Source organism: Ambystoma mexicanum, chromosome 3p, assembly GCF_040938575.1.
Source record: "Ambystoma mexicanum isolate Mex_15411 chromosome 3p, UKY_AmexF1_1, whole genome shotgun sequence".
Classification (NCBI taxonomy): domain Eukaryota; kingdom Metazoa; phylum Chordata; class Amphibia; order Caudata; family Ambystomatidae; genus Ambystoma; species Ambystoma mexicanum.
The window spans coordinates 732,208,898-732,236,622 of record NC_090925.1 but is presented as its reverse complement, the minus strand read 5'-3'; the positions used below and the strand labels follow the sequence as shown (position 1 = coordinate 732,236,622).

Genomic DNA, 27,725 nt, shown 5'->3' with positions numbered 1-27,725 from the left:
GCCAAGTCCCTTGGAATCGAAATCTGCAGTCGCCTCACCTTCAAAAGACACACAGCAAGGAAGATACAAACATATTGATACTAACTTTCTCTCCTGTGGAAAACCCAGCCCTTCTTCCCAGAAAACAATTTCAGATCCGACATCCAAGCCTTGGTCCTCTCCCACCTAGATGGTGGAAATGACCTTTTGGAAAGCCTTCTGGCGACTATCCTGGCACCCGAGATATATCCTGCATGCTGCAGCATGACTAATCCAAGGACTCTGCAAATTCTACCAAATCAGTCTGATCCTCATCAAACTACACTGGCTCCCTCTGCAAGCCTATCAATATTCAAATCCTGTTGCATCATCTATAAGGCTGTCACCCTAACATTCACAGCTACCTCACTGAGAAACTCAGCATTTCCAGAGGCCTGGGCGCCACCAGAAATAAGGACATGTGCAGACTTGAACTCCACCGGTGCAGTTAGAATAGAACCAGAAGACAGGCCTTCTCCGTCTATACCTCAAGACTCAGGCCCCTCTTACCAGTCAACATCAGACTTGCCCCATCACTTCTACAGTTCAGGAAAGAACTCTCATTGTTTTACACACTTGTGCTTGCAAAGTGAAGATATGAACTGTAATCTGTTGTCATGGAAGGACCCATATTTGACTTTATAAATACTGGTATAATAATATAAATTCACATACAGTGCAGACCTAGCTTCGGGATACAATGGAGCGCTTTAAAATCATAGAGGGAAGAACACAGTGAGAGAAGCAGAAAAAAAAGTGGGCAGGGAGAAAATAACAGGGGAGGGAGGGCCATTGCCAGCAATGGATCTACAGGTAACTACAGGGGGAAACTCTGGGGATCAGATCACCCAGTCTCGAAGAATGGTGGGGAGTGGACGGTGTTTAGACCTAGGAATTACAAAGTAGAAGAGACTTGTCAACACGAGAGAAAAACAAAAATCAGGAACCTAAAAACGGTCAGACTCTGTGAAATGTTACATGGGAGACGTGACGGCTAATAATAAGCATTTTCCCCTGTACTGCCCCGAATACAAAGACAACCGGAAGCCTTATTTCCCCACTCTCTGGGCGGTGGGAGGAAGACTTCCTGATGAAAACAGAGGAAGAATATGCCTCATTCTCGAGGAAATACAAGACCCTGTAAAGGCAGAACTATGTTTCTATGGCTACACGTTGCACGAAAATACCTCTCCCCGTTCTCTGCGGGGTGCAGGATGGAAGACTTCCCGGTAAACACAGAGGAAGAGCTGTGCTTCATTTATGGGAGATACAAGACACTACAAAGGCAGTAAAGTATGTTTCAAGTGTGCTGTACTGCAGGGTGTATTGACCTCTCCGAGACACTTGTCCAGACGCTCCCTCCCGAGTCCCAAGGCCCCTCACCTGCCCGCTCTGTTTCCTGCGCCCTTTGTAAACTCTTCCGAAGGAACCTTCTCCCACCATCTCTAGAACCTGGTACCGCTCCATGGCTTTTGGGCAGCGGAGCGCAGCCTGATAGCGGCGCCCAGTCAGACAAGCGCCCAGCCGTTGCGGGCGGGAGAGGAGTTCAGCCAGCTGAGATTGTTAGAGGTGAACTTAACCGGAAAGGGGGCTAGCAGAGAACAAGCACAATACATTTGATAAAAGTGGGTGAAAGGGTGCGATGGAGTTCGGGCACAGGGCTGTCACCCAATGTTTGACTAGTCGATTGTTTATGTTGAGTTGGCAACCTCAGACGCACTGTGTGTATACACAGTAGAGAAGGTACTGAATTTTGGCTCAACTTTACACAGTTCCCTTATTTCCGGGTTATCGGGACCCTCTCTGGCTGACCCAAACGTTGCCTGTCTCTATGTCACATATAAACATAAAAGAAATACTCAGCTACTTGTACGATCACCCAGAGAAAGTAAACTGTACAGCGGCCCAGTTATAATACGCGGGGATTGATTGGAAGAGTTAATATATTGAAAGAAACGTAGGACTAAACGGACGGACAGGCGGTAGAAGGACCAAAGCACAAAAAATAGCACCGCAACACAATATACGCTCTTGTACCATACAGCTGTTATCCATTTATTCGGATTGTTTGATAGGTATATCTTATTGGCTTAATACCATGTGTATTTTGAAAATGTTCTACTGAGCAACATTTATTTAGTACATTCATGAAATGTCCTATATTACACCGGAGAAAGAGAACACCTAATTTTGTTCTGTACGGTCGATAATCTGAGTCAGAGATCTCGCTATTATCTTCCTCGTAACTGCCTGAACATTTTTGTCAGGCACCTTTTAGTACTTCCCCTTGGCTGAAGGACCCTCCCTGATGATCGCGTCCTTCACTGTTTCCACAGCAACTACTTTCCCTGCTGGCTTGGGAGTATTTCCGGAGCAAAAGAGGAAGATGGCGGAAGAGGAAGAAGACGAGTTATGGTGAGCTAAAAAGCCGAAAATGACTGTCCTGGAGTAGGGATAATGGTTCAGGGTCACTTTAAAGGATCATTCAGGTGGGAATGTGAGTACTTGGTACAACCTTGGGTTAGGCGGAGACAACGGTGACCGAGTGAAGAATTTGGAGATTAGGTAGCTAAAGGAGCCCATGTGAAAGATATAACAGTTTTTAGCTCAGTTGGTTGTTCAGATGGTGGGAGAACGAGGTGCGTTACAAGCCCCTTGGAAAATATGAGAAATAAGCCCACAGTGGGAGGGATGGGGGAGTGGCACGTTTTATTGTCATGGAAGGCTTTCCAAAAGTAGGTGGTTTACGCTGGTTTTCAGAGTGTGATGCTAAGGGTCACAGCTGTTAATATTCGTCTGAAAATGAATTGAAGAATAATTAGTATTCAGGGATGTTTAAAAAATAAGTGTCAAGTAGTGACCTCTTCAATCCTGTGCCTAAACTGTGGTCCTGTAAAACGTATAGTCTCTAAATAGGAAAGCTCTAGCTAAGACCAATGTAGTGTTTTTCTCTGGTAATGAATTAATCAGATTAATTGTCCCAGGTGGGTGCATTCTCCTTGATGGTGAGCGAAATACACTTGACACCGTTCTCGAACTATGGGGAGCTCTATAACGGTATCAAGTCACAACCATGATGTAACATACATATCATAATACGCCCCCCATAATTAAACAAAATTGAAAAAGTGGAGACCAAGGTAAACACATTAAACAGGTTGAGGGGGGAGCATAAACAGGGAGGAGAGAAAAAGAAAAAGTTACAAAAAAAGTTACAAAAAAAAATATATATAAAAACAAACCGCAGTCCAGGCGAACAATAGTGTGTCCACAGGTAAGGGTCAGAAAGATGAAGAAAATCCAACTCAGTGCTGTTTTATTATTTAAAAAATAAACAGACTTCATGTCTCTCAGTAGGTCTGTGACAAAAGATCAACAGAGGCACGACGCCACCCTGATAGACAAGACGCGTTTCGCGCACCACTCTGCGCTTGTTCACTTGTGAGGATACAATGCAGACTGCAGTAATAAAAGGACAAACATAAGTCCTACTGCTATGTCTGCTACTAACAACTAGATGAGGGACTTGGTGCAAACAGGTCGGCAGACATCTTAGAACATGTAACAAGAACGAGGTAACAGTCCAATAGAACAGCATACGCAAAATGGCATACAAACAATAATGGTGCCATCTAGATAAATTAAAAGCATAACAAAAGAAAACATATTTAGCTTGTTGACACTGCGTTTGCTTACTGAAATCCCACATGTGTTTTGTTCTAATAGCCTCACTGCAAAACCGTAAGTAATCATGAAGTGGTATGGTGTTAAACAGATAATCCACAAATGTCCACAGCATTAACTTAGTTCCAAGATAAAATAATTAAATAGGTGAAGTGTACATTAATCACCTCCATAATTAGAATGGCAGCACATATGAGCACAGTGGAACACATTTCTTTGGTGCATGCCGTAACACAATTTTAGGAAAACACACATATGTTCATACAATTGGAGGCCTTGAGCAAATATTGTATTGACCAACTGAAAATTGCTGTATCCAACTGACAGAACAGTCAATAAAGTGCATAGTGCAAAACATTGCTGGCAGCATATAAGATAAAGGGCAGCATAATGCATAGTTTACATCAAAACATACAACATTCTTAAAACTCTGAAGCAAATATAGTGCAGAGTCAAGATTAAGTCAAGCATGAGGACAGCAACAGAATGCCTAGTGCAAAATTTGTAATAAGCAGCATAATGTATCAGTACAAAATCGACATTAGTACAGGCTCGTATGACAAGACGACATAGTGCAGATTTGCTAGCAGCATACATGGTAATGTGCAAAGCGATGCATCAATGCAAATATATATTAATGTGAATAAATAAAGGATCCACTCTGTATTGACCACGGACTTCAATTGATCATTTTCCAGTCCTCTTTTTAGGAATGTTCCAGACTTATTTGTCTTAATAATGCGCATTGTCTTTCTTGAAATTCTGCAAAAGTCTTCTATTCCTAGATGACATCACTCTTCCACAGTTACTATCCTTAGTCTTCTCTGTATCCATGTATGTACTCAATCTTTGATTTCCATTTCTTACTTTATCTTGATCATAAGTCAATGGTGGCTGTAGCACATTCTTTTCCATACTCTTCTCTGACAACACCATGTCATCACATGACCATCTTTTTGCATCTTCCAATACTACTGATTTCTTTGACGCTTTCAACACTCTTTGCGGTTCTCCTAATCTGCATAATCCTTTCAACACCGTCTTGGGTTGTCTCACACAAATGCAGTCTCCTATCTTCAATGACTTTTTTCACATGTTTGTTTATACCATATTATTCTTTATACTTCATCTGTCTCTTTCACCTTCCTTACAACTTGCTCCATATCAATTCTCTTGTGATTCTTTAAGATTAACCACGCTGGTCGCACCCTATTTGATGCTGTTCTCCCTCTCATCATCGTGAAAGGCTCTTCCTCTGTAGCTGAATGTGGGGTCATTCTGTCTGCACTTAACGTTTCTTTTAACGTATCCTTTAAAGGTAATAATTTGCTATAGCCAATTGTATAATGCTTTTTATGAAGCCATTAATTCTCTCCACCAATCTGTTGGCCATTGGTTGGTACAACGAAGTAACTTTATGTAATTGCTCTGTCTTTCATAAAAACCTGCATCTCTTCTGCCATGAACTGAACCCCATTGTCAGATATCTCTTGTCGGTCCCCTTCTTTATTAAACACATCCTCCAAAAATCTCTTTTCTTTGTGGTAACTGTGCCTTCCATAATACCCCATTCCACCCATTTCTATGTTTAATACTATAATGTATATCTTCTGAGCATCTAGTGTTTCAAATGGCCCTGTGATATCAATGGCCGATTTGTTCCATACTAAGTGTGGAATCTCAACTGGTTGTAGTGGTGACCTTTCTTCTCTTATCCTTGTCACTCACCGCACACACTGTACTGTTCTTCACTAACTCCTCTGTTTCTCTCCACATCCCCGGCCACCAGTAGTTTTCCCTCAACCTCTTCTTCGTGAGGTTTCTGCCTAAATGGCCTTCATGTGCCAAATCAATTGTTCTTTTAGTGACACAGGTGGAATAATGCGGTCACCCCTGGACCAATATGTGGCATCCTCTGATATCTCCTTTTTTTTATACATAATCCTTCAATTTTTTTTCCATCCTTCCTTTATCGCCTGGCGCAATAAACCCTGCTCTGTCATCTGCAGACACCTTGATCCATTCTTCCTTTACTTGATTCAATATGCACAATAATGCATTCTGTATCTATCTCATCACGGTTTATTTGTCTACTATCATCCCAGGTCAATCTTGATAGACAATCTGCTACTACGTTAGACTTGCCTGGCGTATACACTACTTTAACATTAAATTGCATCGCATCCAAAATCCATCTCCAAATTCTGGGTCATACCAAATGTGGACTCTTGGAATTCAGTATATGAATCAAAGTTTTGTGATCTGTCCTTAGTTGTACTGGGAGACCCCAAATCAAGCTTCTGAAATGTTCAAGAATCCACATTACTCCAAGCGCTTCTTTTTCTATAGTGAAATAATTTCACACTGCAACCTTCAATACTCTTGAAGCAAAAGCGATTGATACCATATTTCCTTCCTGAATTTGTTCTAAACCAACGTTGCCGGCATCCACCGAAATTTTGTTGCAGGATGTACTATTTAACAATTTCAATGTCGGTGCGCTGTTTATAATCCTTTTTATATACTCCTATTCATATTTACATTCATCTGACCATACAAATCTTACCTGATGAAGTTCTCTCATGTGCATCGTTTTGTCTGTGAAATCAGGTATGAACGTTGAGTAATATTCAGTTAGACCAAGAAAACTGCGCAGCTGATCTTTGTTTGATGGGACTGGCATATTCGCAATAGTGTCCACCAAACTTTTCTTTGGGTTGATCCCCTCCGAATTTATTATGTGACCTAAATATGTTACCTCTTTCATCTTGAGTTTGCGCTTGTCAATCTTTAGAGGGAGGCCTCTTTCCTGTAAGACCTGTAATACCCCTAAAAGTTTGGCGTTATGTTCCTCCAGTGTCTGGGCTGCAATTAATGTTGTCCTGAAAATAATAAATCCCTCCCCCCCCCCAGACCTCTGAATAGTTGTTACATCAATCTTTGGAACACTGCTGCGGTTGATGCCAAAAGGCATTCTCCTATATCTAAAGGCTCCCAATAGTGTAACAAATGATGTCAGATGTTTTGATTCTTCATCTAAAACTACTTGATGGTATGCCAATGATGGATCTAGGGTTGTAAAATATCTAGCCGGCCATAGCTGTCAACATTTCCCCAATGTTGGGTAGCGGATGTCTATCAATCCATATACTTGCATTTAAGTCTTGTAAATCAACGCACAACCTGACAATTCGATAAGGATTTCGCACAATTACTATAGGAGAAATCCATTCAGAACTTTCAATTGGCTCAATAATATTCTGCTCGCACAATGTAATCAATTATTTTTGCAATGCGTCTCTTGTACCTATTGGAATGTTCCTAACTTTATGCGCAACTGGTTTGGCTCCTTTCTTTACTACAATCCTGTGCTTGAAACCTTTTTAGATTCCTATATTGTCATTGAATATTTGAGGAAAACTCTTAGCTAATCTCGCACTTGTGTCGCAACTCTGTTGATATGCTTAGTATGGGAGCACTCTCCCCAGGAAGTATTTTTATCTGCAGTGCCGCTTGTTCCCACCATCCCACTACTGGTGAACTATTTTCTGCGACGTATAGTTTGCAATATGTCTCTCTTCCTTCGAAACTTAAATGGTCCCATTGTCGTAAATCTCCCCCCGTCTCACCTGTGATCGGGATCTCCCTTGTTCGGCCGCAGGACTCTTCCTGTGGATGGTTCGGGTCTTGAATAGGCTCGCCCGAGCCTCGTCAGGTTGCAGGACGCGTTCAGAGTTCCGGGAAGTTAGTGGTTCCAGGGTATCCAGGATAGCGATGAACAAGTAAGTAGGGGGGGGGAAATCCAGGAACAGGATAAAAGGCAAGGAAGGAAGTAAGAGGATCAAAGGAAACCAATGTAGAGAGTAAACACAAGTCGGGTCACTACCGAAGATAGCGTTGAGACGCGCGGACCCTCAAGGGTGTGACCAATTTATAGTACGTGCCACGACATGAAAGCTAGTGCGTAGCACTGAGCTTGGTACGTCCATGTTGGGAGGAACAAGGAGTACAAGCCCTTCGTGACAATGACCATGAGGTCCAGAAGGGGCAATTTCGCCGGGTCATGACACCCATTTGTATCCAATAGTATTGATGGGACTTTTCCCTTATCCAGTGGCTCTCACTTTTGTGTTTTCCAAATCTTCACACTTGCCTTTTAGTTCTTCAATACAAGTCGTCACATCCATGATGGTATACAGTGAGCCTGTGTCTACCACCATTACTTGCATAGGAACTTTTATTTATGTTCATGTATACCCATGGACCTTTATTTTCACATGATGTGACTGTTAAAATTTGAATGTCCTCTTCCTTGTACAAAATCATTGCCCACTAACTCCATTATTCCAGCTCCTCACTTCATCTCTAGGATATGGCATCCCTTTTGCCTTTTTAGGAATCATTTAATTCAAGCTTCTACTAAAAAAACCATCCGGCAATATTAAAGACCCTGGTAGCTATTGACCGATCTCCAACCTACTCTTCACCACACAAAACCTTATTTTCATCTGTTAACAATTCCTGGAATAAACTGAAACCAGCAACCACTTTCACGAATCACAATGTTGAATTGTACTAATGAAGGCACAGAATATACACTTGCCACGATCTGCTTCACTCCAGTAAAAACAAAGCTGTTGCGTGCCAAATGCACTTTCCATATGGAGAGCTATGCTGCATTCAACATAAAATGCACAATTCTGCCAATCTGACTTCGAATTGAAAGGAACTGTACTACTCTGCATCAAATAATTCCTCATGGATAGGACAGAAGCCATGCATGTGACCCCCTTGACACAACATCTCTGCATTCTCGCCTGTGGGGTACCCGTTGGATCCAGACTTTCACCACTTCACTTCTGTATCTACATGGCCCTAAAGCCCCACTTTTGGAACTCAATATTAACTTGGGCCTTATATGTTTCAGCCATGCAGATGATACCCAATTATTCTACACCCTTGTAGTCAACTCCACACCAAACCAGATCTTAGCACTCCATCAATGCATGTTGACTCATGTTTGTTGAAAAATAGACTACAATTTAACCGAAATCATAATTGGCAGCGCTACAACCTGATGCTCCACGCCAGTCCTTGGCCTTAATTTATGCAAAGAATCCCACCGCAGAGACCGCAACAGTCAAAACTTGACTTGTGATAGACCGTACCCTCACAGTTAAGGGGAAAGTCGTGGTAAAAAGTAGTTTTCTTTCACCTGTGAGCTGTGTGGTACATCAAGCCAATACTTCTCTTCCCACACTGAGCCATAGCAGTTATTGTGCTAGTTCTGTCCAGACTTGACTAAGCCAACAGTCTCTACCTGGGAATCCCTGAACATTTACTGAACAGACTACAATGAGTCCACAATGCATCAGCTAAACTCTTGCTGAGATGCCAAAGAATGGAACATATCACAGTGACCTTCTGAACACACTACTGTCTCCTGGTCAAACATATGATCCAATTTATAACCCTATTGTCCACTGTGCTTTCGATGCCAGGACCCCAGAAACCACCACAAGGCTGTCCACCCACTCTCTACAAGCCAGCAAGAATGCTTCAATACAGTAACAAAGCCTTAGGAGCAGTGCCAAGTTTAAACTGGAAATGCCAGAGAGAATCATTCTTCGTGTGTGTAATAACTAAGCCCTGGGAGCTCACACAGAGGCATCTGCATGCAAAAAAACACCTATCCTCATAAAATCCACTGAACCCATGTTATTAGGTGGTCTGCAAATGACATCCTTGTACAGCACCCATGAAGACCGGGCATAATCTATACACTGTGGACCAATTGTAACCAACAGGCATGACGGATCCAGACTAGTTCCACTGTGATTCATCTGATTAATTTTCACACAGTCCCTAAGGCTAGCCAAAAGTAACACATGATCCCAAAGATCATCTGGTGTAAAGAACAAACTCACGAAACCAGGACAAAACTGAAACAGACCCTCTGCTGTCACTCTCACCAACATGCCTCATACCCAGGCACAATGGTTTAGTCCAGGAACACGCACAGGCAAATGATCTCATCCGGTTGTTTTCTTTTGTCCTTGTCATATAATGGAATAGGGAACAGTAAGAATCCTGCATCTGGATGGACAACAGCAGGTTATTTTCTTGCCAGAGGCACAGCAATTCAAAACAGTTCAGTGCAGCATTACATTCCTAAAACTGTAGTAATCACTTTTCCCAATCCCCCTCCACTTCAATTAGCTGACTCGCAGTTCCATCTTTCTTCCTTACACACCGTTCACTGTCACACACATTAGTGACTGGTTTACTGATTTTTCATTAAACCCATGCTGTAATGATCACACTTTATTTTTTTTAATAATTTTTTTAGCTCTATAATTCGCCCATCCTTCGCCGGGGTCGGACCCAATCAAGCAGTGCTGACTTCAATTTATTGATCCTGGGTTCGTTCTTCCGGATAAAATTCATATTCAGTGTCATCCCACAATCCACTTGGAATCATACTGACAGTCAGTGCCTGGGTACTTCCATCCTGCGTGCATCATAAACTAAGGATTCTCTGATCTCACCTTGTATCTGGCTACCACCCCAGCACATCTATTTATTAATATCCATTTGCGCCTGGTACATAGTGAGCTTAGTACATAGTAAGAAGATAATCCATCATACCACTCGCAGGTGGGTGACGTGCTCTTCAAATTGAGAGTAATAACAAAATCCTACAACTAAGGGAGGGACATCGTATCAACCTTTCCCATATTAAACCCCAAGGAAAGAAAATACTCTGATCTCCCTAGCCCCCGTTTACCAAATAGAAAAAAAACATACACCCAAACATACATGTGTTCCAGGGTGCCAAATAAGAAGCCCCTACCATCTGAGACAGTATGTGGGCACACCTCAGATCTGCAAACTCAACCAACATATCCTCCCGTCCCTCCAGGGGGGAAGAGTTGGTGGCCGGTAGTTTTGTGAAGTAGAAGTTCCACTTCTTATCAATCTTGAGGCACAGTGGGTATCCTACAGTGGCCTAAATCCCTACATTCGACAACTGCTTTTGATCTTAACCAGGGCCAATTTCTTGAAGTAAAATGTGACTTAAATCCAGTTACAGGAAGGCTTAATCTGTTTCCAAGAACAGTGACTTTCTTTTAATTGCTTCCTGCAAAATCACATCTCGGAGTACCTTAAATGTGAGAAGTATCATCACATTCCCTCTGGTGCCAGAATGCACCTTTTAAGGGCAACCTATCTGCCTGTTTATGCCTCAGACTATTATATTCCACCACACGCCCAGCAGTTCTGCTAACAGGTTTGCCAACATTACCCACAATTCCTCTGATGGAAAACGGCAGAGGCTCTTCAAGATCCTCAAATGGGCACCCCACTTAGCATTCTCCAACAGCTCCATGTTGGCATCTTCATTGATTCCCCAATACACCTTCAACTGAGAAAACCATGCTAGCCAAAGATTCCAACTTTCGTGCCATGCCCTTTAGTGCCAATTCTTAATTGTTGGTTCTCCATTTTAACTTTGTATGCAAAGTGTTTATAAAGGGGAGAAGCGTTGTCTCCCTCAAGGTAATATAATTCTCCTCTGTGGCTACCTACACCCTAATGATTTTTCACCCATTCTTTTTATGTGACCACGCTCTGGATAGAAAGAACTCCTGAGGTGTCTTTCTCAGTTAGTTTGCTATTTTGTTGACCTCTCATGCCCAGGTGGAATAGGAATCGCCAAAAATTAGAGAAGGGCTCGCCACCTCTGCCTTGTCATGCTGGCTTCCAACAAGCCCCATGTAGCTAAAACTTGCAGTCTGCAGGGAGGTCCCCACCATCATATGGCAGACAATCAAATCGCCCAACTTTAGTTGCAGGGGAGCTAGCCCCTTGTCCAGGTCATCCACTGCTTTCCCCAGGCAAATTTTGCCATCAGAGACAGACAGCCAAAACCGTACTCGCCAGCTAAATGTGATCAGTGTACCCCACTCCCTCCCTAAGCTTCCTATGTTTGGCCTGCCCTCCCCATCTAACACCCTGCTCCTCACCTCGTGCAGCCACACTGCCAGTGCAGCGAATCTTACTACGGAGCCACTGCACCCTGTCGAGGACAGAAGTGGGAAGGATTTGGGATCTCCTCTTGTGCTACACTTAGGATTCTATATATATTTTTGCCCGGTTGTTAATCACCAATCTGTCATGCAATAGATCCCTAAGAAACCCAGGACTGCAAGGAAGTTAACACCGGCAGCAAAAAGGAAACTGCAGTCATCTCTGAAAAGAAGCAGCCAGCTTTGGTCCTCCTAGGCTTTGCCCACTGCAGCCCTCCTACCTTTTTTTGTAACCATGCCACATGCTTTGAGACCCATTAAATGGCAGAGGGGTGCTATATATAAGCCTGATTTGCATTAAATTACATTAGACTGGTCTTTTGGCTTCTCTTGGTCCTTGGATCTTCTTGAAAAGGAGGTTTTCCTTTGACCCAGTGCATTTTCTGTCTGATACAAGGGTACTCTTGAGATACTCCAAATCATCCTATCCCTGGTTTGCACCAGATGTTGATTCTCTGTTACTTGTGCACTCTGGATGTATTTCAATTTGGTATATGGCTGGTTCTTTGCACAAGTCTGATTTTCAGCCATCACCTTAGTTTGTACGCATATGGAAAAGGGCCAGAGCCAACAAAAATCTGCTTATGACAAAAAGATGAATTTAAGATCATTCTCCATAGGACAAAGTACTCGTCCTCTTACCCACCTCAGAAAACAAACTTGTCTCCAAATGGCACAGGCCTTATGAGATAGTAGAACGAATGGGACCCTGCACTTATAAAGTAGCCTAACCGGACAGAAAAGGTCCATTTGTATCGCATAAATCTCTTGAAAGAGTGGAAAGAGAACCAGTCAGCCACCAATGCCAAAGTACTAGCCTATCTGGTTCCCGTAGAGATGGATAACTTTGAATGAATCCCTCCGAGCTATCTATCCATTCAAAAACAACAAGAAGATTTAAAAAACGTAGTGGTCTCATTTCCCGATGTATTCTCAGAAAGACCAGGAAGCGTAAAAGGCACATACCACTATATTGGAATACCTAAAGGTAAAGTGGTTCATTTAAAACTGTATCGAATCCCAGAAGTCCGTAAACAGATAGTGATTGAGGAAGTCAACAAAATGTTGAAAGCCAAGGTAATTGAGCCATCTTTAAGCCTGTTAATCTAGCCAATGCCAATCCCGTGAAAGTAAATGGTGTAATTGTTGGATGGCTTGCCTATGCGGACGATCTGTTGTTATTGGACTATACTCCAGCTGGCCTCCAACATCTGCTTGATTCGTTGGTGGCTTATTCTGCCACAAATGGTTTGACCATTAATATAGATAAAAGCAAAATTATGGTCTTCTCAAAAAAACGAAGACCAAAGAGATATTTGTGGAACCTAGATCAAATAAATTTGGAACAAGTAATATCATATAAATATCTCAGCATCATTGTCGATGAGAAGTTAACATGGGATTCCCATTGGTCCGCACTGCAGAATCGGTGTATTGCGTCTACGAATGCACTAAGTATATTTAAACGGTGGCTATTGTGCCATCTCTGTTGTAAATATATATTTGGCCAGAATACGGTCTATGATTCTGTATGCAGCAGAAATATGGGGCCACTCCTTTGTTAAACGCATGGTAGTACTTGAGTCAAAAAGTTTCAGAAAGCTATTCCGGTTACCATGCAATCTTAGTATTGAATATTTATATCTGGAGTTTGCTATTGAAGGTATTTGGTGTGCTTATACATGCCAATGTGTACTGAGCTATGAAAAGGCGGTTACTTTAGCAAATGACACGATTATTGTACCGTATGTGCAAGCGCATCTCCGTTTAGAAGGCATGATGCTTGTTGGTACCCTTGGCATACTACAGAGAACTTATAGAAAATGGTTGCCTGAGTGTTCTCCAGGTTTGCTAATGATTGCCACACTAAAAAGAGATATAAAAAAGAAAGTGTTTGATTGTTGGAATGAGCAAAATGTAATTAATATTGCCTCAAAGTAAAATAGTGGTCCATATCTCGAAGAGTATTTAAGCAGAACGCCTCCCAAATACATTGAAGCATATCCTAGTACCAGTACTTTTTGTACATATCTTCTAATGAAATTTAATATGACAGAAGCATTAGCTACCAAAGGAGATACTGTAGATATTCCACATGAAATGAGGAAATGTCGTTTATGTGGGAATGATGTTTGAGTCACTTTATCACCTAATTATGAAATGTGAAAGCTTTACTGATAAGAACTAAATCTTTTAATAATGCTATTGACATGATTCATATTACTGAATTATGGATGTCTTATGAGAGGCAATGATATTAATCTAATTTACCATCTTGTCGTATTTTATGTCGTATTTTATGTAAAGATTGTGGCAATTTTAAAATGTATTGAATAATGTATTTTAATGTGTAGTTGCTTTTTGTATTTAAGAACTGTGTAATTTTAGTTTTTTGTATGATTACTTGTATATGATGCATGTTTTGTGATATATAAAGCCTTGTGGCTACAAATATATCTAAATTCAATAAACATAAGCCCATAGTCCTCTCCTATCGTGTTGGTCACTGAAACTGACAGTTCCTTGCGAATATGCATAGACTTCCGTCAAGTTAATGCCATCTCGAACTTCGATGCATATACCATGCCTCGCATTGATGACCTAATTGACAAACTCGGAGAAGCCACCTTTCTAGCTACCCTAGACTTAACCAAAGGGTATTGGCAAGTCCCTGTATACGAGCCAAATAAGGAAACAAAACACGTTTTCAATGCCTCTAGGACTATTTCAATTTAAAGTCCTGCCTTTTGACTTACACTGTACGCCAGCCACTTTCCAGTGCCTCGTGGATCACATTTTACAACCCTACTTTGATTTCTGTGGAGCTTACATTGACGATATTGTCATTTATAGTAATACCTGGTACTACTATCTCTTCCATCTTTATACCATCATGAAAGTCCTCAGAAACACTGGCCTAACTGCAAATCCAGCTAAGTGCAGATTGGCCCAGTCAGCCGTAAAATACCTATGCTGCTTCGTAGGGAATGGGAATATACAGCCCCAACATGAGACGGTAAAAGCTGTCTTAGATACACCAACAACCAAGACCAAAAGAGATCTGAGCTTTTCTCGGGATAGTAGGATATTGCCAAAGGTTTATCCCCACGTTTTTCGGATGAAACAGCCCGGCTAACAGATAAACTTAAGAATGCCGAACCCCAGAATCTTCATTGAAATGACCAGGATGAGATATGCTACAACACCTTGAAACAGACTCTGTGCCATAACCCGATCCTAAAGGTAGTCGACTTCTCTAAATAATTTGTCTTACAACAGACGCCTCCCTTACAGGGTTAGGAGCAGTACTTTCCCAGGTTTGTGATGGATTGGAACACCCCATATTATTCACCAGCCACAAACTGTTCCCACACGGTGTGATTTGCAAAAGTTGGCAAGAGTGAACACGACGGAGGGATGCCGATGAAAAGGGGACGATGTTGATTTGGAAAGCCATAGTGAACCCGACGGAGGGAGGCTAATATTCCAGAATAGAATAGTCTGAGCCCGGCAGAGGGGCATCCGGGGTTGAAAAAGCATCACCCAACGTGCAAGCGGAAAGGAACTTTTGTTTATTGTTTTCGGAACAGATCAAGTCCTCGGAGGCAAGAGACTTTTTTGTAGAAAAAGGACTTAACCACCGAAGGTTCTGATACCTGAGAGCGGAACTGTAGTGATGTGCTGGGAAAGCTCAAGCGTGTGCTGTGCTCCGGAGTCCCACCTTGCCCTGTACTCAAAACATGGTGAAGGGAGACCCCGACTACCACATCCTGACTTATTATTTGTGAACACTTCTTTCCTGTGAATCCTATCCCACACCCATTTCTATTTAGTTGTAAGGACTGGCAATAGTTTTATTTTAGTATAGGCCCTTTTATTTGACAAGATGCCACTAGGACTGCCTTATTATTATTTGATGGTCGTAGCTGCCATCTTAGATTTAGGTTTAGATTCGGTGTTTTTCCAACCCGCATATACAGTTTAATAAACACCTTTGAACCGTGATCACTTGTGTCTGTCTTTACTGTTGCCACCATGAGTTCCTTACATAGGCCACAGAGCATATGCATCGACAACTTCATGTCACTTGAAAGGCACGTTGCTCAGAGAACCAGAAGTTTGAGGCAGTATGTCCAAAGCCATTGTATCCTTCTCTGAAAGGACTACACCAGGGATGGCATTGGATGTCCTATGGGATATATTTAAAGCTGGTTTGGTCCTTGTTTATAGAAAAGCTAGAGAGGACAAAATGATTAGTCTTGAAAAAGTGGTTGATGCCCAGGAAGATGTGCATAAACTCAAGGAACAGCCCAGACATTGAGAGATTTGCACATAAACAGGGCTAAATTAGAATCTCATCTAGACAAAGGGCTCAGTCACTATTACAAACTAAACAATCCTCCTATACCAGATGGGGGGAGGGGGGTGGGGTAGGACTCAGAAGGTGTTTTGCTGATAAACCTAGAGCTGCCAGCTTTAGAAACTTCATATCCTGTCTGGGATGTTTCTCGTCAGTTAGGTCAGGGTGACCTACAAAACATAACCCAATATTTTCTGTTGTGGTTTAGGTTCCCATAGCTACTCGGGAGCGGTGCGTCAACAACCGACTGTGAATGCTGCTTGATAAGCAAGCCCCCCCCCCCTACTAGGTTAGGGAGTAACGTTCCAAGCTCTGGAAGAATTGAGCACAAACATGCGAGAACAAGTAACCTTCAATCTACATCTGAGTGTAAAACCTCTGAGAAATTCGAACAACAAATAGGGATTGGTTACACCACACAAAGCAGAAATGAAGTTGGTGTCATCCCTCCAGTTCAAAGCCAGCTCCAATAAGGAGCATTTCTGTAGGCACAAAGGACGGCCAGGAGTTGAGGTTTGCAAAGAGTTGAGAAGGGTGTTGCCAGTAAATCGCCTGCCCGATAGGTATTGCTCAATTTTCATGACCAAGGTGCCAAATTTGTGCAATGGATCTTGGGAAGATAACCATTCATTAATAAATACTGCTGTCCCATAGGTATTGCTCAATTTTCATGACCAAGGTGCCAAATTTGTGCAATGGATCTTGGGAAGATAACCATTCATTAATAAATACTGCCACTGGTTAAGATTCAAAAGAGGGTGCAAATCAAAAATTTGTGAAGATATAGTTTGTGGCATAGCATCACAAGAAGAGACAGATATAATTTTGATACGATCAAACTGACCCTTAAAGATTGCACACTCTGAGAAGGTATCTTGGCTGTGGAGGCAAGGTCTTATTCCACCATCCGTGTTAAATATCCAAATGAGGCACTTTGTCATTTACACCATTTATCAGATCTTATGTTGAAGAAGGAAATGGGCTCTAGGATATTGATTTACTGGAGAACCTTGCCCCAATATGTCACAGCCTCCCTGTGTATATCCCTTGCAGATAGCACCCAACGGTAATCAAGAAAGTCAAACATTGATATTTTATCTTGGAACATTGCGGGCGTGAGCTGAAAGTGGAATGATTTAGACTTGCAGGATTTTATAAATAAATGAACAGTTTGCCTACAAGAAACCTGGCTTTTAACAAAGCAAATAAACAGGGCTATCTGTGTTATTTTACTCCAGCCAGTAAGCGTGTGAGAGGTCGGCGCAGTGGTGGTTTGATAATATGGGCGAAATGCGATTTAATAGGTTCCTTTTTCAGTTTTGGGTTTTAATACCCCTGATAATATGGTTCTGAAATGGGCAAATAAATCCTCCTACAGTATGCATTATAGCTGACATTTATTTAAGGCCATTAGAAATATCAGTAGTCAAACTAATTGATTTGATGGAAGAACTTGAGAAAATAAAGCATGGCAATCAAGAGAAATACATTCACATAATACTTGTAGGGGAATTTAACATCCAATTAGAAATTGTTAAGCAATACAAATGAATGTATATTGAATGTGATGAGCTTTGGAATATTCCTCTTGCTGTGTGTGAGCTTTACGTCAACTGCACAAAATATGCTCCTAAATTAATACAGTTTTTACTATGAAAGGGCTATAGTGTGTGTAATGGGCCATTTCCTGAAGACTGTTCGGCTAAGCCTACATATCGGACATCAAAATATTCTTCACATATTGAGTGATTTTAACAATAGTGAATAGTTCATCTAGCGCCTGGAGAGTGATCATGACCCACTCAGTGTCCTTACTGCTTGGCCAAGAGAACTCTACCATGTACCCCATACACAAAAGCAATGTATCTTTGTCTACAAATAGGAGAGTAATCTGGGGGACATTTTATGCAGACATACAAAAATCTAATACACTTTATAGAGGACCTTTTTTTAGATGATGTTCAGTACTCCCCTAAGATTGTATGGGATGGAATCTTGGAACGCTCTGTCCCCCTTTTTCACAAGGAGGTGTAATGAGATCAAGAAGCAACACATGGGGCAGTCTGGATGGTATGAAAGAGTGCAGAGTCCTAAAACCAGCTTTGGTCTCTGCCTGAAAATCTAACCAGGGAAGAAATTACTGTAAGATTAGTGGTTAAAGAAGCAAAAATAAAAAGGTAGCGAACATGAAAAAAGAGACCATGAATCGAAAAATTGTGGAAAACCAAAGGAAGCCACAATAGAGAGCAGGGGTCTGGAACCTGCAGCTTCCCAGGATGTTGTGGACTACCACTCCCTTGATCCCACAGCATGGTTTATGCTGGCTGGGACGAATGGAAGTTGTAGTCCAAAACATTTGGAGAGCCACTGGCCTTCTGGCAAATGGTAAGCAAAGGGGAAATTGATGAATTATTTCCCCTGGATGGACGTATCACTAAGCATATGTGGGAAAATCATTTCAGGAATCTCTAGAACAAACCTTACACAGTTAAGGGGAATACTATAGCATAGTTATTTAAAAATGATTCCCACCATATACAAATTAGAGATCTGATTTATAAGAAGTTGAGATGGCAATAGTTGCTCAGAAAACAAATGAAGCTCCAGGGTTGGATACCAGTCCATCTGAAATTTTTAAATCGGATATACGTATTTGGGCTCTGATTTTGCATAGAAAATGTACCATAGCTTCTTGCACCAAGATACCAGATACGTGGAGAGGGGCCGAGATTGTACAGATATACAAGAAGGGAAATTGGAATGATCCTTCCAACTATTGGCCGATCGCCCTTTTAGATATTGGCGCGAAAATCTATGGGAGCATTCTGGTTGAAAATAAAGAAATCTCGGTCCTCCAAGTGGGATTCAAAGGTAGTGTCAGTGGAGTAGACCAGATTTTTCATGTATTTTTACTGCATTAAAAATGTACGAAAGTCAAGAAGCAGTATTTTTTCATCCTTGTGCATCTGCGTTCCGCTTCCGATGCTGTCCCTAGATCCATGTTATGGCTACATTAAATAAAAAATGTTACACCGATGGCTTTAATAGGTGCCATTTGAAGACTACAAGTATAACTATGCACAAGTTTGCTTTGGCCTGGGTGGGGAATATACAGAATTCTTTGGGACAGGGCTGTGTACTTGCACCAGCACTCTTTTGCTTATATATCAATCACTTGGCTGCTCTTATGATAGATCTTAATATGGATGCACCTGCTTTGGGGGGGGAAATGCATCTTGCTTTTTGCAGATGATACCTTGTTAATTAGCATGACCCCATCAGGCATGAAGAGGTGCTTCATTGCGTTCACAGCCAAGCGTAGTAAATTGGAACTGGAAATAAATCTTACCAAAACTAAATGCCTTGTTTGGACCATTGGAGAGCTGCTTCCTGAAGGTTTAACTTAACAAAACTCCAAATTGATAGTCGAGTTCTATTATTACCTAGGAGTATGGTTTGATGAAGGCGGTCTTTGGATGAAACAAAAATAACAAGTACGTTTGCTTATGCTACAGAGGGAGGAGCCGTTTGTGCATACTCCCATTTACAAACCTGTGTGATTTCAGCCGCACTCTGTGGGGGCTGAAATTTGGGGTACACCAATACATACTGGCTTGGGTGTGAGGAAGTATCTCTCTTAAATACATTATCTCTCTCCAAAAGTACTCCTTTTTTATGCCAGTACACCTGGAACAAGGAATACATGTAGTGGTCAAACTTAAGCCCTTACTAAACAGTGTCCCCTGTCAAAAAGCACTAAATGATGTATTACTACAGAATGGTGCCAAAACCCTACCTTAGGTTCGGCGTGTTAGTAATCTTGTGGAGAGCCAAGATTTAGATATAGCCAACCTCTCCCTAGAAACCAGTTTGCCTCCACCAAACAAGAAATCCTATAAGGAGTCTTTTATTTTCTAAGACCCAAATTAGAGATATGAGAAATGGTAGTACAGCTGCCAGTTCTCAGAAATAAAAAAATAAGAAACGGGCCTTATCAGTGGGAAATGAATTCCAACTTGGCCGGGAAAACACCTGGTAAAATTGGAGGATGCTGAGGGCGAGAGGCTATATCTAAAACTTAGCATATTACCAGTAGGAACGTTCCTAAGAAGGGTCAATTTTCAGGAGCAATATGCCAACAAAACTGTGCCAAAATATAAGCAGGTTGGCCGAGACACCTCCGGCAACTACAGGCCAATATCGCAGCTTGATGCCGCTGGTAAAGTCTTGCAAGTTATTCTTAAGCAGCTACAGGAGTGGGTTAATTCTACCAACCTTAACTTATTGCCCATCTCCAGGCGGGTTTTCAGCAGGGAAGTGTTTTTCGCCTGTCTCTAATTCTGCAAAAGTATATAACCCTAAGGAAAATGAAGTTGTACGCGGACAAACTCTGGCATGGCAAGCAGGGGTGTGCCTAATTCGTTATTGATCATAATTCGTCAATTGTACACTAACAATACAGCTGTTGTACGCTGGGGAATAGCTGGCGAGATGTCTGACCCATTTAGGGTAGACGGGCGCGTGTATAAAGGCTGTGTTTCTGCCCTGCTCCTGTTTTGCCTGTTCTTTAATGAAGTAATATTAGATCTACTGGATAGATCTTCAGGGGAGATGCTTGATTTCCCACGAGGTTGGGCACCAACTTATTTCCTGCATATTCTTTGCAGGCTATGCCATATTGTTGGCGACCTCACGAAGGGGCTAAAACGCAAAGTGGCTTGTTTTGTCAATAAATGTCACCACATGGTCTTGGGTTTGTTCAGGCCTAAGAGATTGAAGTCTTGCGATTGTCCTCTTGAGGTAGACAGCACTCAACACGTAGGTACAAGTCTATGATTACCTCGATGTGAGGTTCTCTGACACAATCTCCTGGTCTGATCAGGTAGATAAATCTACAATTTTGGGGGGAATTAGTGGCAGCCTTAAGACATTTTATGCGAGCCATGGTGTAGGGGTTATGCCACCAGCCATTCATATTTACAAGATTGAAACTTATTCGACAGCTTTATACAGTGCAGATATTTGAGTTTCAATGTCTGCTGCAAATTAGCCCCTATTGAGAACAAGTTCTTGAATAACTTCATAGGCGCCCAAATTGATTTCTGTCTGCCCCATTGCATATGGAGTGTGGATTGAAGCCTATATTAAGTTTGATAGCCCTTAATCCGGTCAATTTGGATACATGGGTCCCAAGCAAGATTGCCTTCGCTAGTTTGTTACTGTATGTACAAATTATTTATAAGTACTGGATTTGTTTCCAATTGTACTATTTGTGCTGGTTTTGAATAATTTAACATTGCGTTAGTATACACACGGCTTACCAACATGTTTTTTAAATTGATTTTATTTGATAGAATCTGTGGCATCAAAAATAATAACCCTCATCCCCAAAGTCATTTCGGTCTCTGGAGCCTACCAATTGAAATTCCTGAAAGATCCCTATACATTGGATTCAACAACAACTTATTGTTTGAATGTGGCAGATCCTTACCATTGCTGGGCCTGAACTTGCTTTCAGCCCCAAATCTGGATAAAAGTGGGACGACTCCTGCAGCCATTCTTCAGAACCACGTCTGAGCCAAGATTTCCATGAAGAACCCGAAGATGACCTGCAGCTGACCAGCATCAACTACAGTGATTGGCCCTGCTCTTCTGCCTGATCTCAGAAGACCCTCATCGAAGCTTCAACCCTTGGACTAGTGGGACCAACTACTCTCAACCCCTGCTCGAAGAGCCATGCCCACGGAGCCTTCAGAAGTGTCCCTGGACAGCCTGGCAGACAGACTGCTCTCTCCTGGGTTACCTTGCTGCAGCCGTCGCCACTAAGAGTTGTCTTGGAACCTGGCAGGGCTTCAGCTTGTACCATGAGTCGCCCACTCCTGGAATTTCAGCTTCCTATCTTCAAGGAAGGCTGCACTGGAGATGCTTTTGTGTTTGGTATCTGAAGGATCGACAGTCGCCGTCCGATTGCCTTGACCATCGCTGGAACCCCTCTGCATCCCTCCCATGAGGTGTCACAAGGAGTCTGTCCTGCAGAGGTCTTCATTTTTCATAATTTTGAACCTCCACCTGTAAGCTGTCCCGACACAGGAAGTCGCTTTTGCACCTGCGACACCTGGGCCTCCCTCACCCAACAGAGGACAGCAAATTATGTCCCCAGTGAATTCTGGAGGGCCCACAGTGTGTCCTGGAAGTATCAGTCAAGGGGGGAAAGTAAGCATTCCCACTGCCCCCCTCCCCTCCGACCCCCCCCCCCCAACACCTCAACCCCCCAGACTCCATAGGGTAACATTGGGTGCAAGGACCCTTAACCCTAACTCCCTCTGGTCTGTCCTTCTGTCGTCGGACCTGGCTCATGGATCTTACTCTAGGGGTAACCTTGGGACTAGGATAGACAGGAGTACTTGCCTGATTTTGAGAAAATACTTATTTCACTTTGAAACACTTTGGAAACTTTCTGAAATCTCTTTTGAATCCCCAACAGAGCCCACTGCATCTTTCTTGAAATTCCCTTCCTGTAACTGGGAACCTGTGATATTTGGCACTAGGCCCCATACATCTTATGGCTGAACTTCTAAACAAAGAGGAACTGGGGTTGGGTTGGTTCTATTTTTCTTATATTGTATTACTTACCTGACCACTATCAATAAGTGTTATCATCTCTACAAGTGAATGTGGGTGTGTGTATATATCTTTCTGAGGCTTGTGGAATCTGCTTAGATCACATGCTGTGCATAGGCCGACAGTGGAAGCTGCGGAGTATTCGGTTTTTTTTCTTCCGAAAATGGGCGTCGACACAGGGCGTGCCAGTAATACTATCCCTAGTGTGACGTCCACTGTACCCATGATCCCTCACGCGTGTAGGACCCTCAGATTGTTTTTTTCCGCCATACTGGTTGGAAGCATTGCGCGGAGTTCCCTGGCTTTCAGCCATTTTGCAAAAAATCAATATTAATTTCCCCGTTCTTTCAATCCCACGTCGAGACATCGAAGATCAACACCGGTCCGAAGAACAAACAACCATCGAGAGCTGCACGACGGACTTTGGGTCTCGCAAGGCCGCAGGCCTCGGCCGGGGCCTTGGAAGGTCTCTGGCCTCTGCCCCCGCAAGTAGGGAGAGTTGGGGGTGGAAACATACTCTACACCAGGGGTGCACAACTGATTTTGACAGAGGGCCGAAAGTACCTTACATGAGGGCTATAGTGGGCCGAAAAGTAAATGTGGGCGGGGCGGTAGGCGGTGCGTGGCAGGAGGCTTTTTAAGCCCCCAAGTTGTACTAAACACATGGAAAAAGAATGTTTTTGAGGGGTAATGATTTTTATTTGCATTTCAAACTTGCATTTTGTACTACACATTTTCCATTGTTATAATTTATTTCTATTTAGTTATTGTATCTCGCCTGTTTAATTAACTTATATATATATTTTATTGACCCTAGTTTGGACATGCCGTTATTTTTGACTGCTACAGTTTGCTATTTGGGTTGCCCAAGAGGAGTATGGCCTTCGTTGAGTCAGGTTTCCTCAAAAAGCCAAAGATGAACATCTCATAACTGTGCCTGTTTTAGCTTTATTATTGGGTTCACTCTTGGAGTGCAACACTATGCCCCATGGCCCCCTCACCCCAACCAAACACTATGCCCCATGTCACGCACCCCCAACCAAACACTATGCCCCATGTCCCCCTCACCCCCAACCAAACACTATGCCCCATGTCCCCCTCACCCCCAACCAAACACTATGCCCCATGGCCCCCTTACACCCAACTAAACACTATGCCCCATGGCCCCCTTAAACCCAACCAAACACAATGCCAAATGATTGTCCGGCAGGGCAGTTATGGGGAACACACCCGGCGACACGAGCGCTACCCACACCACTACTACACATAAACACTCTAAGTCCAACCAAGACTCGACAAACGGGTCGAGTTCTCGGAAAGAGGCACAAAGGGAGAAGTCCACGGAATCGGTGTCCTCTGGGCATTCCAGGTCGAGATCGCCGCATGACACGACAACCATCCACAGTTGCCAAGAGTGCCTTGCTTCCCCAAGTCACGGAGGTACATTCGTCAGAAGACGAGTCTGGCCTCCACCCCCAGGCCGGACACCAGGAGTCGGCTCCGGCAGCGCGCGCGGTGCCTGCCTCCGAGTCCCGACGGGTACACTCGGTAGAGAGAGAGAGTACCCCCGAATCTCAGCGCCAGGCGTCAAAGCCCAGAGAAGGTGAAAACATCAGGGAAACGCTCTTCTTCTCAGGGAGATGGGGGTAAACAGCAGAAAAAGTCTTCTCAACCTACTTCTGCACCACAGACACATAGGGAAAAACAGAAGTCTTCAGATAAACAAAAATCCAAGACCCTGTTTCTGCCCCTAGGTCCAAGACCGTTATAGAAGAAAAGACTTCTCAGGAAGTCGTCATTCCCAGCTCCAAAGAATGGAGCAGTGAAGAAATAGACAGGGTTATGAGGAGAATGTCTTCCCTGGCTGTTTTCAACTCTAAAAACCTGGAACATTTCCTCAGCTATACCCCAGATAACACTACTCCTTCAGGATCCAGAGACCCTCAGCCCCCTAGTAAAAAACCTTGGTTTGGGACTCCAACTCAGGGCCTGGGTTCAGGACCTTTCTACATACAACCCTACCAACAGTATGGTGAAGATCCTCAACAGTATGATGAGGATACAGATTTAGTAATGTTGGACGACCAAATGGGGGTTGATTATTATGGAGATGGGGAGGAGGAAGACGTTGCAGAGGTCTACAGGATAGACTCTCCTGTTAGCAAAGAACCTCAGGTTACCGACTCTCCAGTAGATAACCAGCCCCTCCTAAATGAGGACTTGTCAAAAGCTGCAGAGCACTTCCGCACAGACACTCAAGGGGCGCAGGAAGAGAGGGACTTTGCAGAAGAACTAGTAGGAGAAAAAAGACCCATTGGTCTAGCCATCCCAATTCTCAAGTCCATCCAAAGGAGAATTGATCCTTCCCTACTCACTCCTAATCTCACCAGGGCCGTAAACCCCAGAATTGAGAAATTATTCAGGGCCACCCAGTCAGACCCACTTTACGTAAGGGGTCAACTGAAGCCCGACACCTTGGTAATTAAATACACCAGAAAGAGAGCGGGACTCCTCTTCATCATCTGAGGCACCCCCAGACAAGGAGTGCAAAGGAATTTACGGGTTGGGAAGGAAGGTAGCCTCCACCTCTGCTTACCAAGCAAGGATTACCAACACCACCACTCTGCTGGCAAGTTACAATTGCCACCAGTGGGAGCAGGTAGCTGCCCTCATTGACTCCGCACCGGAACCACTAAAGGGTCAGTTGGCCCAGATCGCGTCGGAGGGAAGAGCCGTGTCCGGTTGCATCCTTCCTTTGACGCCGCAGACAACGCTGGCCGGCTCATAGCAGAGAGCACTGTCATTAAGAGGCATGCATGGTTAAGACAGCCAGGGTTTAAACCTGAAACACAGGCATCCCTAATCAACATGCCGGTGGAGCCTAATCTTCTGTTTGGCTAAGCGGTTGAGGACGCATTAAAGACTGCCAAAGACGAGTATGATACTCTGAAGTCCCTGGAACAATTGACAAATAAGCCCCCTAATCAAAGAGGGAATAGTAATTTTCGTCGCCCACGCAGCCAAAATTCCCAAAGGGGCTCCAATTATACGCAGGGACAGGGTACATCATGGGGTAACAACCAGCAGACTACCCAGAGTTACGGCAGAGGAAACAAAAGGAGCCGTGGTAGAGGCAGCCCCAGCAGAGGCAGTACGCCTCCTGCAAAGCAGTGACGTTCCGCTCAGGGTCCCTTCTCACGCATCCCCAGTAGGGGGGCGCATTTCCAACTTCACCCAAGCATGGGAAGGGACTACATCAGACAGATGGGTGCTGTCCACAATGTCCGCAGGATACTGCATCGAACTGCTTGAGCGCCCCCGAAACCACCCTCCACGACAAAAAATACATTCTCTGGACCACCAAAAGATCCTCCTTGACGTGATAGTCAATCTTCTTGCAAAGGACGCGATAGAACTCGTCCCGGGCAACCAGGTAAACAAGGGTATTTATTCAACTTACTTCCTTGTGCCAAAAAAATATTTGACAGTGCGCTCAGTATTAGACTTACGCCCTGCAAACAAGTATGTCAAGCCCCAAAAATTTTGCATGACTACTCTCCAAGAGGTAATCCCCCTCCTAAAAAGGGGGGATTACATGGCAACATTGGACATGAAAGATGCCTATTTCCATATTTCCATGTTCCCAGCGCACAGAAGATTCTTGCGCTTTAAGATGGACAGTCAGCACTACCAGTTCAAGGTGCTGCCCTTCGGTATAGCCTCGGCTCCAAGGGTATTCGCCAGGGTACTGGCGGTGGCAGCGGCACACCTACACAGGGAGGCAATCCCAGTGTACCCTTATCTGGACAACTGGCTCATCACGGGGGAGATCCCAGTAATTTGCAGATCAAACATTCAAAGAACGATCAACCTCCTCTTCCAGTTGGGTTTCTCTATAAACGAGAAAAAATCAAGCCTGGTGCCAAGCACCTCCAAACAGTTCCTAGGAGCTGTCCTAAACACTCGAGGGTTGGCCTTTGCATCGGAGGAAAGAATTCAGAATCTACTACTGCAAATTCCTCTATATCAGCCCAGTCGCCAGATGCGGGTGCGCAAAGCGATGCGTTTGCTAGGCATGATGGCGTCATGTATTTACCTGGTCCCCCACACGTGCCTGCGCATGCGACCCATGCAGGAATGGTTGGCGAAACAGTGGTCTCAGGCAAGTTGTCAGTGGGAAGATCTAGTGGTCGTTTCGCCAACACTTGTACAAAGTCTTCACTGGAGGACAAGAGATAACCGGTCAAAGGGGAAACCCTTTTACGATCCGGAGATACAAGCTGTACTAACTACAGACGCGTCCCTGTCAGGGTGGGGAGCACACCTCCACCACACAGCTCAGGGCCTCTGGTCTCACTCAGTGGCCAAGAATCATATCAATCTGCTAGAGCTTCTGGCAGTCTTCAGAGCGCTTCGAGCGTTCGAACCCCACCTGTTGAACCTGTCAGTACAGATCCTAACAGACAGTACAACAGAAATGTTTTACATAAACATACAGGGAGGGACTCGTTCGCCAAATCTGTCCAGGCTTGCCCAGAAAATGTGGACATGGGCACTCAGACGGAACATTTACCTGTCATCTCAACATGTTCCATGGGATCTCAATTCACTAGCAGACGCGTTAAGCAGAGATCCCCTCCCAAAAGAACAAGAATGGTGTCTACACAGAGAAGTCGTAGAAGACATCTTCTCACAGTGGGGTTTCCCCAATACAGACCCATTCGCCACAAGCGAAAACAGGCAATGCCCAGGATTCGCATCCAAGTTCCCTCAGCCACACTCCAAGGGGAACGCCCTGTGGATGAACTGGTCAGGGATGTTTGCCTACACTTTTTCACCAACCCTTTTCATGAGGAAGATGGTCAACAAGATGCACAGGGAACCGATAACGCTCATCCTAGTTGCTCCATGTGGGAGAGGCAACCGTGGTTCCCACACTTACGCAGACTAGC

At 43.6% G+C, this 27,725-nt stretch overlaps 2 protein-coding genes across 7 annotated transcripts in view; one reads left to right on the top strand and one right to left on the bottom strand.

Annotated features, from left to right (window-relative positions):
* The window catches only part of STK36 (serine/threonine kinase 36), a 682,518-nt gene extending 680,710 nt beyond the window's left edge, over positions 1-1,808 (bottom strand). The window contains exon 1 of the mRNA XM_069651602.1: positions 1,402-1,808. Within this exon, the coding sequence (XP_069507703.1) occupies positions 1,402-1,485 (84 nt within the window). The 5' untranslated portion in view covers positions 1,486-1,808. The remainder of the gene's footprint in view (positions 1-1,401) is intronic.
* Positions 1,809-2,354: 546 nt separating this feature from the next.
* The window catches only part of RNF25 (ring finger protein 25), a 533,791-nt gene continuing 508,420 nt past the window's right edge, over positions 2,355-27,725 (top strand). For 2 of the 6 annotated variants that reach the window (XM_069651601.1, XM_069651600.1), the window contains exon 1: positions 2,357-2,433. In XM_069651601.1, the coding sequence (XP_069507702.1) occupies positions 2,405-2,433 (29 nt within the window). In that variant the 5' untranslated portion in view covers positions 2,357-2,404. Of the gene's footprint in view, positions 2,434-2,460; positions 2,516-27,725 lie in introns of those variants that run through there. The other 4 variants (XM_069651598.1, XM_069651597.1, XM_069651596.1 and 1 more) reach the window with 4 other exon arrangements.